Source organism: Pan paniscus, chromosome 16 (genome assembly GCF_029289425.2).
Source record: "Pan paniscus chromosome 16, NHGRI_mPanPan1-v2.0_pri, whole genome shotgun sequence".
Classification (NCBI taxonomy): Eukaryota; Metazoa; Chordata; class Mammalia; order Primates; family Hominidae; genus Pan; species Pan paniscus.
The window spans coordinates 10223893-10238184 of record NC_073265.2 but is presented as its reverse complement, the minus strand read 5'-3'; the positions used below and the strand labels follow the sequence as shown (position 1 = coordinate 10238184).

Here is a 14292-nt window from a genome sequence, read left to right as displayed (position 1 = left end):
TCCTCTGCAGGAACAAAGACTGTGCCTGGATCGATGATGACTTTCATATATACATTCCTTGGAAAGCTGAACAAAATGAGTGAAAACTCTATACCGTCATCCTCGTCGAACTGAGGTCCAGCACATTACTCCATCAGGGGCTAGACAGAGAGGGCCAACATTCGTTTGTTGATATGGGTTGCATCAAGGGGTCCATCCAGGCTTAGGATGGGGTCTCGTTTGGGCAAAGGAGAATGGCAGGGGAGTGGAGGCTATGTACACAGGAGATTCCTTGTTTGAAGGACTCTATTTGTGAGGCCAGGGTACCACACATGCTGTCCGCAGGAGTAGGTGAATGTGCAGGTTGCCCAGGAAGAGTTAGCCTGTAGCCTGCCTCTGCATGGCAGTTTGTCCTTGGGTCCTGGCTCTGGGTTTCCATGTTCCTTGGAGGAGGATAGGTGATTTTGCTTGAGAAGACAGCACAGTACCATACTTTTGTTGTTTTTCTGCTCATTTCATCATCCATTGAGGACAATGAAGTTGTGGTCAGCAGGCATAGCTTTCAGGCCAGCGTGCCCATGTTGTGTCCCATGCATTGTGAGCACATGCATGTGGCATGAACACGTAGGCTGCCACTCCAAGCTGAGTCTGATAGGCAATGAGACTCTGGCTTATCCTGATCCCGGTGTAGATCAAAGTCTTCCCAGTAGGATTGCATGGCCCCGAGGCTATTGTGAGCTGCATTGCAGGTGTGGAAGCAAGGGTGTTGAGAGGGATGCTCAACATTAGTGCTCTTTAGCGAGATGATGCACTATAAGGGCACCCTGAACCCAGACATGCATCCCTATGTACGTGCATTTCTGTGTCCATAAATAGTTGAAGCCAGACAGCCAGATTCCAGATGTATCGCAGGGGGCTGGATGACATGGCCCTTGTCACCTGTGTACCCGTCTGCCTTTCTGAAGCACGCTTGTGTTTCCTCTACACCTCCCAGGTAGCATTGGCATGGAAGGCAGGCCCATGTTGGTGAGGGACAATTGTTATCTTGTGTGAGCCGCAGGGATACCAGGAAGCCCCTGGACACAAATGGCAAAGGCTTCTTTGGAAGTTGTTGGATCCCTTCTGCATGTAAGCAGTTCTTTCCCAGAGTGCTCTGATTTTCCTCATTTGCAGGGACAAACACTGTGTGTGGATCAATGACTTCCATATATACATTCCTTGGAAAGCTGAACAAAATGAGTGAAAACTCTATACCGTCATCCTCGTCGAACTGAGGTCCAGCACATTACTCCATCAGGGGCTAGACAGAGAGGGCCAACATTCGTTTGTTGATATGGGTTGCATCAAGGGGTCCATCCAGGCCTAGGATGGGGTCCCTTTGGGCAATTGGAAGTCACAGGGAAGTGGGAGCTCCCATGCACAGGAAATTCCTTATTTGAAGGACTTCTTTCTCCCTGGGCAGGATAACTCACCTACTGTCTGAAGGACTAGGTGAATGGCAGGTGGCATGGAAAGTTTGTGGGTAGTCTGCCTCTGCTGGCCAAGTTTGTTCTTGAGTCCAAGCTCTGGATTCCCAGAGGAAGACAGATCCCCTGGTTGCGGGGAGAGCACAAGCCTACACTATTCTCATTTGTTAGCTTGTTTTGTCCTTGGCGGAGGACGTTGTATTTCCAGGCACCCAGCATAGCCTCTTTGCCGCATGTCCATGTCATATCCCATATGTTATGAGGATTTGTGTATTGCATGATCAGGCAGGCTTCTGCTCCAAGCTGGGGCTGTCAGGCAAGGAGTCTCTGGGTTATTCCAAACCTGATTTAGGTCAGTGGCTTCCTCTTTCAGGATTCATGGCCCCAAGGCTTTTGTGAGCACCATTGCAGGTGTTGAAGCAACGATGTTGAGAGGGATGCCCAACATCAGTGCTCTTTAGCGGGATGGTGCACCTCGAGGGACCCTGGCCCTGGGACGAGCATCTGCGTGTCCATGCATTTCTGTGTCCATGAACAGGGGAGGCCATAGACAGGCAAATAGCAGATGTGTCACAGGGGACTGGATAACATGGCCCTCATGACGTGTGCAACCTGTCTGCCTTTCTGAAGCACGCCTGTGTTTCCTCTGCACTTCACAGGTGGTGTTGGCATGAAAGGCAGGCTTGTATCATGAGGAATGATTGTCATCTTGTATGATTCTTGGAGATGGCAGGAAGCCCCTGGAAACACATGGTGTGGACTCCTTCACAGGCTGTTGAAACCCTCCTGAATGTAAGTGATTTCATTCCAAAGCACCCTGAGTTTCCTCATTTGCAGGGATGAAACCTGTGCGTGGATCGATGATGACTTCCATATATACATTCCTTGGAAAGCTGAACAAAATGAGTGAAAACTCTATACCGTCATCCTCGTCGAACTGAGGTCCAGCACATTACTCCAACAGGGGCTAGACAGAGAAGGCCAACATCCGTTTGTTGACATGGGTTATACCAAGGCGTCTGTTCAGGCTTAGAATGTGGTCTCTTATGGGTGATGGGGGTCACAGGAGAGTGGTGGCTCCCACGTATAGGAAATTTCTTGTTTGAAGGACTGTCAGTGAGGGTGGGTAACACATGCATTGTCTGCAGGACTAGGTGAATGTCCATGTGGCCTAGCAAGAGTTCGCTGGTAGCCCGCCTCTGGTTGCCAATTTGTTCTTGAGTTCTTGTTCTGGGTTCTCAGGTTCCACAGAGGAAAACAGATCTGTGTGGTTGAGAGGTGGGTACAAGGCCGCATCTTTGTCATTTGTTGGCTAACTTTGTCCTTGGTTGAGGACATTAGAGTTTTGGTCACCAGGCATAGCCTATGTGCCTTTGTGCCCGTGTTGTATCCCATGTGTTTTGAGGACATGTATTTTGCACGTAAGGGTGAGCTCCTGCTCCAAGCTGGTTCTGATACCAAAGGAGTCCCTGGCTTATCCTAAACTCATTGTAGGTTAAAGCCTTCCTCCTTAGGGGTTCAGGGCCGCAAGGCTTTTGTGAGTGGCATTGCAGGCGTTGAAGCAGTGATGTTGAGAGGGATGGTCAATGTCAGTGCTCTTTAGCAGGATGGTGTACTGCAGGGGCCCCCAGCCCCGAGACGAGCATCCCTGCATCCATGCATTTCTGCATCCATGAACAGGGGAGCCCAGAGACAGGCAGATAGTAGATAAATTGCGGGGGACTGGATGACATGGCCTTCGTGACCTGTGCACCTGTCTGTCTTTCTGAAGCATGCCTGTGTTAACTCTGCACCTCCCAGGTAGCATTGGCATGGAGGGCAGGCACATGTTGGTGAGGGACAATTGTTACCTTGTGTGAGCTGCGGAGATACCAGGAAGCCCCTGGACACAAATGGCAAAGGCTCCTTCGGAAGTTGTTGGATCCCTTCTGAATGTAAGCACTTCTTTCCCAGAGCACTCTGAGTTTCCTCATTTGCAGGGACAAATACTGTGCATGGATCGATGATGACTTCCACATATACATTCCTTGGAAAGCTGAACAAAATGAGTGAAAACTCTATACCGTCATCCTCGTCGAACTGAGGTCCAGCACATTACTCCAACAGGGGCTAGACAGAGAGGGCCAACATCCGTTTGTTGACATGGGTTATACCAAGGCATCCGTTCAGGCTTAGGATGGGGTCTTTTACGGGTGATGGGGGTCACAGGAGAGTGGTGGCTCCCACGTATAGGAAATTTCTTGTTTGAAGGACTGTCAGTGAGGGTGGGTAACACATGCATTGTCTGCAGGACTAGGTGAATGTCCATGTGGCCTAGCAAGAGTTCGCTGGTAGCCCGCCTCTGGTTGCCAATTTGTTCTTGAGTCCTTGTTCTGAGTTCCTGGAAGGAAACAGATTTGTCTGGTTGGGAGGAGAATACAAGGCCACATCTTTGTCGTTTGTTGGCTAACTTTGTCCTTGGTTGAGGACATTAGAGTTTTGGTCACCAGGCATAGCCTATGTGCCTGTGTGCCCGTGTTGTATCCCATGTGTTTGGGGGACATGTACATTGCATGAACAAGTGAGCTCCTGCTCATTGCTTCTGATACCCAAGGAGTCCCTGGCTTATCCTAAACCCAATATAGGTTAAAGCCTTTCTCATTAGGGGCCCAGGGTCCCAAGGCTTTTGTGAGTATCATTGTAGGTATTGAAGCAACGATGTTGAGAAGGATGCTGAACATGCTCTTTAGTGGGATGATGTACTCTGAAGGCTCCTGACCCCCAGACGAGCATCCTTGTGTCCATGCACTTCTGTGTTTATGAACAGGTGAGGCCAGAGACAGGCAGACAGCAGATGTATTGCAGGGAGCTGGATGACATGGCCCTTGGAACCTGTGCACATGCCTGCCTTTCTGATGCACGTCCATGTTTTCTCTGCACCTCCCCGGTGGTGTTGGTATAAAAAGCAGGCTTACATCAGCAAGGGATGATTGTCATCTCATGCGATCCTGGGAGATGGCAGAAGTCCCGGGACACATGGAGTATGGGCTCTTTCGGAGGCTGTTGGATCCCTCCTGAATGTAAGTGATTCCTTCTTAAACCATGCTGATTTTCCTCATTTGCAGGGGCAAGGACTGGATCGATGACGACTTCCATATGTACTTTCCTTGGAAAGCTGAACAAAATGAGTGAAAACTCTATACCGTCATCCTCGTCGAACTGAGGTCCAGCATACTGCTCATCAGGGGCTAGAGAGAGGGACAACATCCGTTTGTTGACAAGGGCTGTGTCAACACTTGGGATGGGGTCGTCTTTGGGTGAAGTGGAGTAGCTGGGCATTTTGGACTTCTGTGGCTGAGAGACAGCTTAGTTGAAGCACTTCCCTCTGTGCAGCTATGTGTGTCCTTGATTCAAACTCCTTGGCTCCTGCACTCCCCAGAGGAAGACAGTGGCTTCTGCATGGGGACACCACACAATGTTGTTCCTGTGCACTTCTTTGGTTCACTTTCACCCTCATTTGGGGACGTGGCAGTTCCCATGGTGTTTAGGTAGCATTGAGGGCAGGCAGTCCTCAGGAGGATGTTGATGCTGATTTGCTTTCTGCAGAGGAGCCAGAGAGGGTATCCATGTTGAACTTGTATATCCATAGGAGGAAACCAGTCCCTTGGCCCCTGAAGGGTCCTGGCAGTGGGAAGGGGAGAGGTCTGCATGTGCATGTACTGGACAGCCTATTCCATGTGGGTCGTGGAGTGATGACTGTGGGCCTCTTTCGGGCATTGTAGCAGGCCCCCATTTCATTTCATGATGACCTCGGGGTGCTGGGACAGGAATGTGATTGCGGGTCCACGTGCTTCTGCAACTCCTCAGACCGACTTGGTTTGGAAGGTTTGTGTTCAGGACCCTCTGTGAGATGCTTGTCTCCATTAGGCATTTGAGCTTATATCGGCCCAGGGTTTCTACCTATCGTAGGTTGTGCATACTTTGCCTCTGAACCACTCAGGCACCTCGATGCAGTCAACGTGCCCGATTATAAGAGTGTGACTTCCCATATCCTGGTGATCTCTACTCGGAAACATGGTCCAGGAAGGTCTCTGTGCTTAAATACCTTAGTGGCTCGTGATGTTAGGTTATTTTCTAATTCCTCCTAATTCTTCCCAGGAGTCTTCTTTGTGAAATAGTCATCTTGTTGTAGGACAGGGCTGGTATCCACAGGCAGTGATGCATAGGTTTTGCACTGCGTGGCCATATTCAAAGGCAAGTGCCTTAAAATGTATGGTGTTCTCAGCCACAGTGCCTTAGAAGCCATGTGGGATTCAGTGTGTCTGGTGGTCCTCTGAGCTGCACCTGTGAGGAAGACGCTGAGGTAGAGGGTTAAGTTGTTATTGAACGTTTTTCTCAATCTGAAAAGTGCTCAAGCAGCCCAGGGTGAAAAGTCTTCAAGACTGAAGGAAAATTGCCTTTTGTACTGGAAGAGTTTTTCCCCAAAACTCTCCTCATTTAAATAGCCCTGTGGCTTGTGTCTTCTCTGATGACCAAGAGGAGGGCTTTTGAGTCGGTGATGGCAAATGAGTGGTTTTGAGAGAGTTCTTACACTTAGGGCTCTGTAGCTTGATGGTGCCTTCAAAATTAACACATGCCTGCTATCTTCATTCCTGGGTAGACCCATACACCCATCCCAAAAGGGGAGTAGCCTGTGGGAAGCACATATGGGATATACCACAGTGAGTCGAGTGGAATGGCCCTTTTGACATGTGTACCTGCCTCCCGTTCTTAAGCACACCCGTTTTTCCTCTGCACTTCCCAGGTGTTGTGGCCATGGAAGTAAGGCCAGTGGCTACGAGGGACAGTCTTCATCTTGGGAGATCCCTAGAGAGGGCAGGGAGCCCCTTGACATGTGGAATGTGGTCTCCGTTGGGTGCTGGTGGATCCCACAGGTTGGTAAATGTCCATTTTCCAAAAGCCCTGATGTTCCTTCTTTGCAGGGATAAAAACTGTGCATGGATCGATGATGACCTCAATACATGCATTCCTTGGAAAGCTGAACAAAATGAGTGAAAACTCTATACCGTCGTCCTCGTCAAACTGAGGTCCAGCACATGGCTCCAACTGGAGCTGGAGAGAGAGAGACAACTTCCATTGGTTGATGTGGGTTGCACTAAGCCATCCATCCAGGCTTAGGACGGGGTCCACTTTGGATCAAAGGGAGTCACAGGGCAGTAGGTGCTCCTGTGCAGAGGAGATTCCTTGTGTGAAGGACTTCTCTTTGTGAGGCTGGGTAGCACGCACAATGTCTGCAGGACTGGGCGAATGTGCAGGTGGCACAGAAGAGTTAGCCGGTAACCCGCCTCTGTGTGGCCAGGTTTGTCCTTGAGTGCTGGCTCTGGGTTCCCTTGTTCCCCAGAGGTAGATAGCTCCTTGTGGTTGGGAAGAGAGCCCAAGGCCACACCTTTGTTGTTCTTTGGCTCATTTTTTTTTCATGGCTGAGGACTTTTTAGTGCCCATGGTGTTTTCGTAGCAGCAGTGGAAGTCAGTTGTGAGGAGGTTGGTGATGCTTATTTTCTTTCTGGAGAGTACCCTGTACATCGGCTCCATTTATGATTTGTGTGTCTCCAGGGAGAAACTGAAATCCCATGGCTGGTGATGGATACTCCAGGTGGGAATGAGAAAGTGCCATACATGTGTTGACTTGGTACCCTAAGATGGGGATGGTCCGCCACATTTGCGAGTCTGTTTTGCATGGTGTGTACTGCACATCACAAATGCCATGTTGGCCTTAGGGTGCTGGGAATGGAATATGATCTGATGTCTACATGGGAGGGCCTTTCAGCAGATTGCTTTTGTTTCCTGACAGTCTTTGCTCCATCCCCAGTCACATGTGTTTTTCTCCAGGGAACATTTTATTGGAGTATATCGGGTCGATATCAGAAAAAAAAATGTTGTGGTTATTCCAACATTAAGTGTGGTGATGTAACAGCAGTGTGGATGGTAGCTCAAGTGAACAGTGGCAAAACCAAAATATATTGGTTTACGTAAGTGACCCTATTCTCTCCTATGTTTGAAGTCTGGTATGCATCTCTTTCTGCAATAATCTCAGTGATCTGGAAACTTTCAGGAGGTCTTTTTTAGGTATTTTATGTCCTTGTGGTTGTACTCATACTCCCTGCAGTGCAAAGTCTGGGTCATTCTGCTATCCTAGTGCTACTGGAATTTCTATTGTTTTGGGGCACTGTCTGGTCATTGTGGATACCTCTCTTGGGGCCCTTTAACAAGAAGTATGTTAGAGGTCGGTTTTGGGGCAGTGTTGACCTCCTGCCTAAGGTCACAGGCAGTTTTCTTCCTAAATCTTATTTCAGGATTCACTGCCCAGGGGTTGTGTGACAGGGAGAGCACAAAATTAGAGTATCCCATGTGGACTTGTGTCCAATATCAAGGCAGTGTTGGATAATTTTCTATATCCACAAGGCTCCCACTGGACTCTTTATGTCCAGCAGACATTCACAGGCCAACTTTCCTCTTACACAGGGGGCCTCATTCCTGCCATGTGTAGCTTCCGTGGAACCATCCTTCAGGTTTTAAGTGCAAGGATTTCTCTCAAGAGTTTAATTTGTTTCTTTAAGACACCGTTTTCTTCTCTATAAATTCTGCTTTCTGTGGTTTGTAGCACAGATGAAATTGCCAGGTCATATTCTACATTTCTGCCCAATCTTGGATTAGTGAGCCTTTGAAATATGTTCCTTGATCACTGGCAATGGTTCTTGGAATACCAGAACTTAGTTACAAGCATTGCAGACCTACAGAGGTTTGTTGTTATTTTTAACTGCATGAAGCAGTGGGTTTGTTTGTATCTTGTCACTCACAGCTGTCAGCAAAACTTAGGTGTTGCTAAACCAGACCACACCCATGAATTATAGTGCCTCTGGTTCCTTCTGTAGTAGCCTGTGGGAAGTAGATACAGGATGCACCACAACGGAATGAATGGCATGGCCCTTGAGACCTGTGTACCTGCTTGCCTTTCTCAAGCACACCTGTTTTGCTTCTAATTCCTAGGTGGTCTGGCATGGAAGAAGTCCAGAGGCTGCGATGGATCATCTTTGTCTTGGGAGATTCCTGGAGATGGTGGGGAGCCCCTGGGCACGTGCAGCATATGTGGCGTGGGCTTCTTCAGGTGCTGGTGGATCCCTCAGGATGGTAAATGTCCATTTTCCAAAATCTTCTGATATTCCATCTTTGTAGGTACAAAGACTGTGCATGGATCGATGATGACTTTTATACATGCATTCCTTGGAAAGCTGAACAAAATGAGTGAAAACTCTATACCGTCATCTTCGTTGAACTGAGGTCCAGCACATTGCTCCAACAGTGGGTAGATAGAGAGGGAAAACTTCCATTTGTTGACGCAGGTTACATTGAGGGGTTTGTCCAGGCTTAGGATGGGGTCCCCTTTGGGCAAAGGGAGTCACAGGGGTGTGCGGCCTCCTGTGCACAGGAGATTCCTTGTGTGAAGGATTTATCTCTGAGAGCAGGGTAGCACACATAACTATGCAGGAGCAGGTGAATGTGCAGGTGGCACAGGAAGAGTTAGATGGCAGCCTGTCTCTGCACAGCGAGGTTTGACTTGTCCTAGCTCTGCATTCCCTCATCCCTTAGAGGAAGTTGGTTTCTTCAGAAGACTTAAATTTGTGGAATTCAGTAGAATATTATCCACATAATGTTCCCAGTGAATGCTAGGCATATCACCCAAGATGGCCAGGCCTCTGGCCATAAACCATAGTAAATAGTAGGGTGTGCATATATCCATTAGGGAGAACCTGAAAGGTCCTTTTTTGGCCCTCCAAGGTGAATGCCTGCAAAAGCAAGCGAAGCACGCTATCTGCATGAGCCCCATGTACCTGGCGTGGCCTGTGCTCCTCACTGTGTGTCCCACTTCTGCTGCCCCTTCGCCTTGCCAGGTGGAGTCTGACTGATTTTTTGCCACTGCTGCCACCACAGGCCACCTGGAGCCCCAGCCAGTTTGAGGAAAGTGGCTCTGCTTGATTTTCCTTTTTTCTTTTTTTTTCCTCTTTTTTCTCCATTTCTGACTTCAGCAGGTGGGACTTGGAGCTTCTGCTTCTGCAGCCACAGAAGACTCCCCAGTTTGGAGGGCTGTGGCTGTGGGCTCCCTAAGCATCTCTCTGCAGAGCCTCTTTGTTTTCCATTTTACCCACCATGTCAATAATTTAACACAGTGGCGGAGGAGTTCATGTCTCTTCCTATTTGTCATTACTCTTTTAACTTTCACAGCTGTACTCGGCTACTGGTCAGAATAAGAGAAAAAGCAGTGGAACCAGGAGGATCCTACAAGAAATATTCCATTTCATTTTTGTTTGTGCATATACCTTTTCTGTTTAAATGTGGACTTTGATTTGATATGCTTCCAGTGCAGATACAGATCCCATATGTAAGAGAGTATGGAGTTGCATAGAAAGAAGACTTGTCATTTTCCTGTACTGTTGGTGTTCTAATATATCTTTGTGGTTTTTGCCTCTTCTGGCTTTAGAAGATACACCAACATGGTTTTGCAACATAGCCTCTTCTTATTTTAGTAAGGGACCAAATGTGCATGTCAGTAACAGGTGTTACCTTGAATTGGGATCAGTGCTTGTGTGACTATATTCAGTGATGTCATTTTCTGTCACACTCAAGTCACAAAATATTTAACCACTTATTTTTTTATCTCTGGAGGAATAATCCAAAAGATTGTACTGGTAAAGCCAGAACAATTTCCAGTTATGCTAATTATTTGTATAATACTTAGTTGGCTTTATCTGTGGTTTGTTGGCTTATTTTCCTGTAGCTTTTCAAGGTTTTTCTATGAGTTCTGTTAAAGAGTCTGAAAATGGAGCGTAGAAGACATGCTTCGATTTCCAGGATGGTTGTGTTTTCCAGAGAGGCGAAGGTAAACCATTGGCGCAGCCCTGCCTCCCACAGATAATTCCGGGTGCAGTGTTTCATATCTAGACTTGGACTTCTATCCTACCATACTTCTTTGTGTGCAGGTATTTTTGGGGACAAAATTCTTGTTTTCAGCTGTACAGATGTCTTGCACATACTCTTTTGATGGTTTGATTTATCCATTGTGTTCAGCACGTTTCAGTGAGCAAGATACGGGATTTAATTTCCAATATAAAATCCGTGACTGCTGGCCGGGCGCAGTGGCTCATGCCTGTAATCCCAGCACTTTGGGAGGCCATGGTGGGCAGATCACGAGATCAGGAGATCAAGATCATCCTGGCCAACATGGCAAAACCCCATCTCTACTAAAAATACAAAAATTACCCATGCGTGGTGTTGTGTGCCTATAGTCCCAGTTACTCAGGAGGCTGAGGCAAGAGAATCCCCTGATCCTGGGAGGTGGAGGTTGCAGTGAGCTAAGATCATGTCACTGTATTCCAGCCTGGGCGATAGAGACTCTGGCTCAAAAAAAAAAAAAAAAAAAGACTGTTATAATTATTTTCAGCCTCATGTCTCCGTGTCACATTACAGGTCCATGAAGCTGTGTTCTTTTTTTTTTCAGAGTATTTTCTTTCTTGTCCAGATTAGCTAAATTGGATTGTTCTATGCTAAATTCACTTAATCTCTACTCTATTATTTTTGAATTTTTTAGTTCTGTTTTTTCACTTGGTTCTTTTTTTAAAAAAACTTCTACTACCTTTCTGAGACTTCTACTTTTTTACTTTTTTCAAGAAGCTTTATAATTACTTGCTAAAGCATTTTTACCATGACTGTTTTTAACTTCTTCAGATAACCACAACATTTGGTTAATCTTGAGGTTGGCTTGGTTAACTGTCTTTTCTCATCCTGCTTATGATTTTCCTTCTAATTGTGATTTTTCCGGTTCTTGATAGATGGGTGATGTTTTAGTTTATCCTGCATTGTTTTTTCCTTTTTAAGTTAGGGGAATCTGAATCTATTCAAATGTTTTATTTTAGCAGGCATGTGCCCTGTTTAGGTTTAATTTGAATGTCCTGTCCTACTTTTGTAGGCCATGTTTTCGCAGGCAGTCTTGCTATCAGAGCTGAGGGGATGCTGTTTTGATCACTTAGTTTATCTGATGTTGCTGGGCCTCCAACTGGTGCTGACTGGTACTTCCTGAGATGGCGAAGGTTTTTCTGTACTCTAAGATGCCGTGTATCTCTATGTAAGGGGAGGAGACTCTGGACCACAGGAATGAAGAGAACATCTTAGGTCAGGCAGCTCAATCATATGCGATAACCTGGGTCAACCAGCCAGTAGCCTCATGAAGTATGGGAGGGAATTCTCCAGTGTCAGCATTCAAAGACATCATGAGTTTTTACTTCTCATTTTCTTTTAAGTGAAATAATCGCATGGAAATTAAAGAATAAATATATGAAATATATGAAACTTATATGAAATTTAAGAATGTGAGAAGGCCTACAGCGTGGGGATCCCCAGGCCATTTGATCAATGAATGTCTGTGTTACACATCTTTGCTCACTTTTTCTCTATTTTTGTAGTTCATTGTGGAACCAGCACAGATTTTCATACGAAAGTTATTTCTTTTTAACCTCAAAAAGTGACAGAATGGAGTGTATCATGAAAAAGTCTGACATCAAAACCTCAAAATGTGATATTGGTAAGCATTTTGTCCTGAGAATACCAGCATTTCCTCTTAGGGGATCATGACACTGCAGTGACCATGTGACCCTGGCTGTGCTAGTCAGCCTGGGCTGGTCATTGACTGTGATGCTGGTCTCCATGTGATTGACTAGTGTGGGTCAGTGCCTCCAAAGGTGACAGCTGTGTGCTCAGTGTCTGCCACATATCTCAGGCTCAGGGTCCCTTTTATAAATGTGCCTGGATCGATGATGACTTTAAAATGGATCTCATCGGAATCTGAACAAAATGAGTGACCAAATCACTTCTGTGCCACTTCTGTGAGCTGAGGTCCAGCACAGGGGCCATGCCAGACAAACACATGGAGGGTGTTTTGTTTGGTCAGCACTGGTACTATAAAACGGCCTGTGGAATTAGACAACTAACCAGCTCACATACAGTACAGGAAATTACTGGACAGTTAACCTACCAATATATGGTTGGGGGTAAGACGGAGACTTTTCAAATGCTTGGCTGGTAGCATCTGTACACTACAGTGACCAGACACTGGGAGCCAGCACAGGAGTTATAGGATTTACAGGAAATTATTGTGTGAACCCACAAGCCATTCAGACATTTGTGTGAGCGCCCGGAATATTCTGGTTGATGGTTTGTTGCTTGATGGCAAAGAGATGTCAGCATTCAAAGACATCATGAGTTTTTACTTCTGCTTTTCTTTTAAGTGAAATAATTGCATGGAAATTAAAGAATAAATATCTTATATGAAACATATGAAACATATGAAATATAAGATATTTATTTATATCATATAAGATATAAATATCTCATATGAAATCTTGTAGTATATTTTCATTTGATTGCCAACCCAGTCACTAGGACTGAAACAGTTGTTTATTTTTTGTTTTACCATCAACCAAGCAAGTTATTTAATACATGTTTCAGTGCTGGTTTCAACTACGTGTTGCAGCAAACATTTTTAGAAGTGATATTTCAAATTCTTGGATTTTCACATGGATTTCATTGTCTACTTTCATATGTCCTCCATGTGTGACCACTGTATTAATTAAAAGTTGTAATAAATGATTTTGAAAGGTATGTGCTGGAGGAACTTTGGGACAAATGTTTTAGAAAACATTATTTCCATAAAATTTGGATCAAAGATATGAGCATAATTGTTCTTGTTATACAGATGGTCCAATGAGTGTCTAATGTGAATTCTTATAACTGTTTATAACAAAGTAGTCCATTAAGCAAATTTTGTTTCACAACTTTCCTAATTTCCCCTGTACTCTGTAGATTGGGTGAGATAGAATTCCATGGAATTTCATTGCCAAACCAGTGAAGTGCTAATTTTGACATTTGTACCAGCTAACGTAGCCGTGAAGAAACACACCAATACACTTCTAAGGTAACATTCAATTTTTAGTGAATTTATTTTTGTGAGTTATTTTTATTCTTTTAAGTAATCAAGAATTTATGTTCACAAAGATTGGTTAATACTAACAGTTTCAGACATTAATGTTCTGATGAGCTGAGGCATCAATCTCCTTTTTATAAAGATTTTGTTCTTTTCTCTACCTTGAATAACATATGAAATGTCCAACAGCAGTTCTAAGTTAGTGTATATTCCATATATGTTAATAGTGAAACATCCTGTCTTATGCAAGGCTAAAAATTGTCCGTGTGTACTTCTCAGATTCGTATACATACTCTCTTCCTACAGGACAGCATAGACCAAGATCTAGGTTTCATATGGATGAATTTATTCTTCCCTTTGAGGCAAGACAAGAAGGAAAGAAAGTATTGGGAATAATGCTGCCCTCCCATCCTCAAGGGCCAGTGGGAACTCTAATATTGGTAAGCCTTTTGTCCTGAAAATACCAGCATTTCCTCTTAGGGAATCATAACACTCTGCTAACCGTGAGACTCTGGCTATGCTAGTCCGCCATGGGCTGGTCACTGACTGTGATCCTGGTCTCCATGATTGAATAGTGTGGTCCAGTGTGTCTCAGAGTGACAGATGTGCTCAGTGTCTGCCACATATCTCAGACTCAAGGTCCCTTTTATAAATGTGCCTGGATCGATGATGACTATAAAAAAAATGGATCTCATCGGAATCTGAACAAAATGAGTGACCAAATCATTTCTGTGCCACTTCTGTGAGCTGAGGTCCAGCACTGGGACCATGCCAGGCAAACATGAGGAGGGAGTTTACAGGGACTAGGGTATTGGAAAACTAACCTACCCATATATA

General features: G+C 45.5%; 2 protein-coding genes and 9 non-coding genes across 16 annotated transcripts in view; 10 read left to right on the top strand and 1 right to left on the bottom strand.

Moving 5' to 3' along the window:
• The window catches only part of LOC100988855 (uncharacterized), a 74713-nt gene that overhangs the window by 44438 nt on the left and 15983 nt on the right, over positions 1–14292 (top strand). The window contains exons 8-12 of one of the 6 annotated variants that reach the window (XM_055098759.2): positions 6229–6358; positions 8472–8612; positions 11939–12057; positions 13335–13446; positions 13762–13896. In XM_055098759.2, coding sequence (XP_054954734.1) covers positions 6229–6358; positions 8472–8612; positions 11939–12057; positions 13335–13348 — 404 coding nt within the window. In that variant the 3' untranslated portion in view covers positions 13349–13446; positions 13762–13896. Of the gene's footprint in view, positions 1–6228; positions 6359–8471; positions 8613–10257; positions 10460–11445; positions 11649–11938; positions 12059–13334; positions 13447–13761; positions 13897–14292 lie in introns of those variants that run through there. The other 5 variants (XM_055098765.2, XM_055098764.2, XM_055098767.2 and 2 more) reach the window with 5 other exon arrangements.
• On the top strand, positions 28–119 carry LOC112437305 (small nucleolar RNA SNORD116). The gene has a single exon (XR_003025934.3). It is a non-coding gene; the product is annotated as a small nucleolar RNA SNORD116 (small nucleolar RNA).
• On the top strand, positions 1170–1258 carry LOC112437312 (small nucleolar RNA SNORD116). The gene has a single exon (XR_003025940.1). It is a non-coding gene; the product is annotated as a small nucleolar RNA SNORD116 (small nucleolar RNA).
• LOC112437303 (small nucleolar RNA SNORD116) lies at positions 2300–2391 on the top strand. The gene has a single exon (XR_003025932.1). It is a non-coding gene; the product is annotated as a small nucleolar RNA SNORD116 (small nucleolar RNA).
• Positions 3442–3533, top strand: LOC112437301 (small nucleolar RNA SNORD116). Its single transcript, XR_003025930.1, has one exon. It is a non-coding gene; the product is annotated as a small nucleolar RNA SNORD116 (small nucleolar RNA).
• Positions 4561–4652, top strand: LOC112437311 (small nucleolar RNA SNORD116). Its single transcript, XR_003025939.4, has one exon. It is a non-coding gene; the product is annotated as a small nucleolar RNA SNORD116 (small nucleolar RNA).
• On the bottom strand, positions 6406–7453 carry LOC100988519 (uncharacterized). Its single transcript, XM_003809221.6, is given in 2 exon segments — positions 6406–6898; positions 6900–7453. Coding segments are annotated over 2 exon segments (417 nt in total). The 5' UTR covers positions 7017–7453; the 3' UTR covers positions 6406–6598.
• On the top strand, positions 6424–6515 carry LOC112437309 (small nucleolar RNA SNORD116). Its single transcript, XR_003025937.1, has one exon. It is a non-coding gene; the product is annotated as a small nucleolar RNA SNORD116 (small nucleolar RNA).
• Positions 8675–8766, top strand: LOC112437308 (small nucleolar RNA SNORD116). The gene has a single exon (XR_003025936.1). It is a non-coding gene; the product is annotated as a small nucleolar RNA SNORD116 (small nucleolar RNA).
• LOC112437327 (small nucleolar RNA SNORD116) lies at positions 12281–12372 on the top strand. The gene has a single exon (XR_003025952.1). It is a non-coding gene; the product is annotated as a small nucleolar RNA SNORD116 (small nucleolar RNA).
• Positions 14116–14211, top strand: LOC112437329 (small nucleolar RNA SNORD116). Its single transcript, XR_003025954.1, has one exon. It is a non-coding gene; the product is annotated as a small nucleolar RNA SNORD116 (small nucleolar RNA).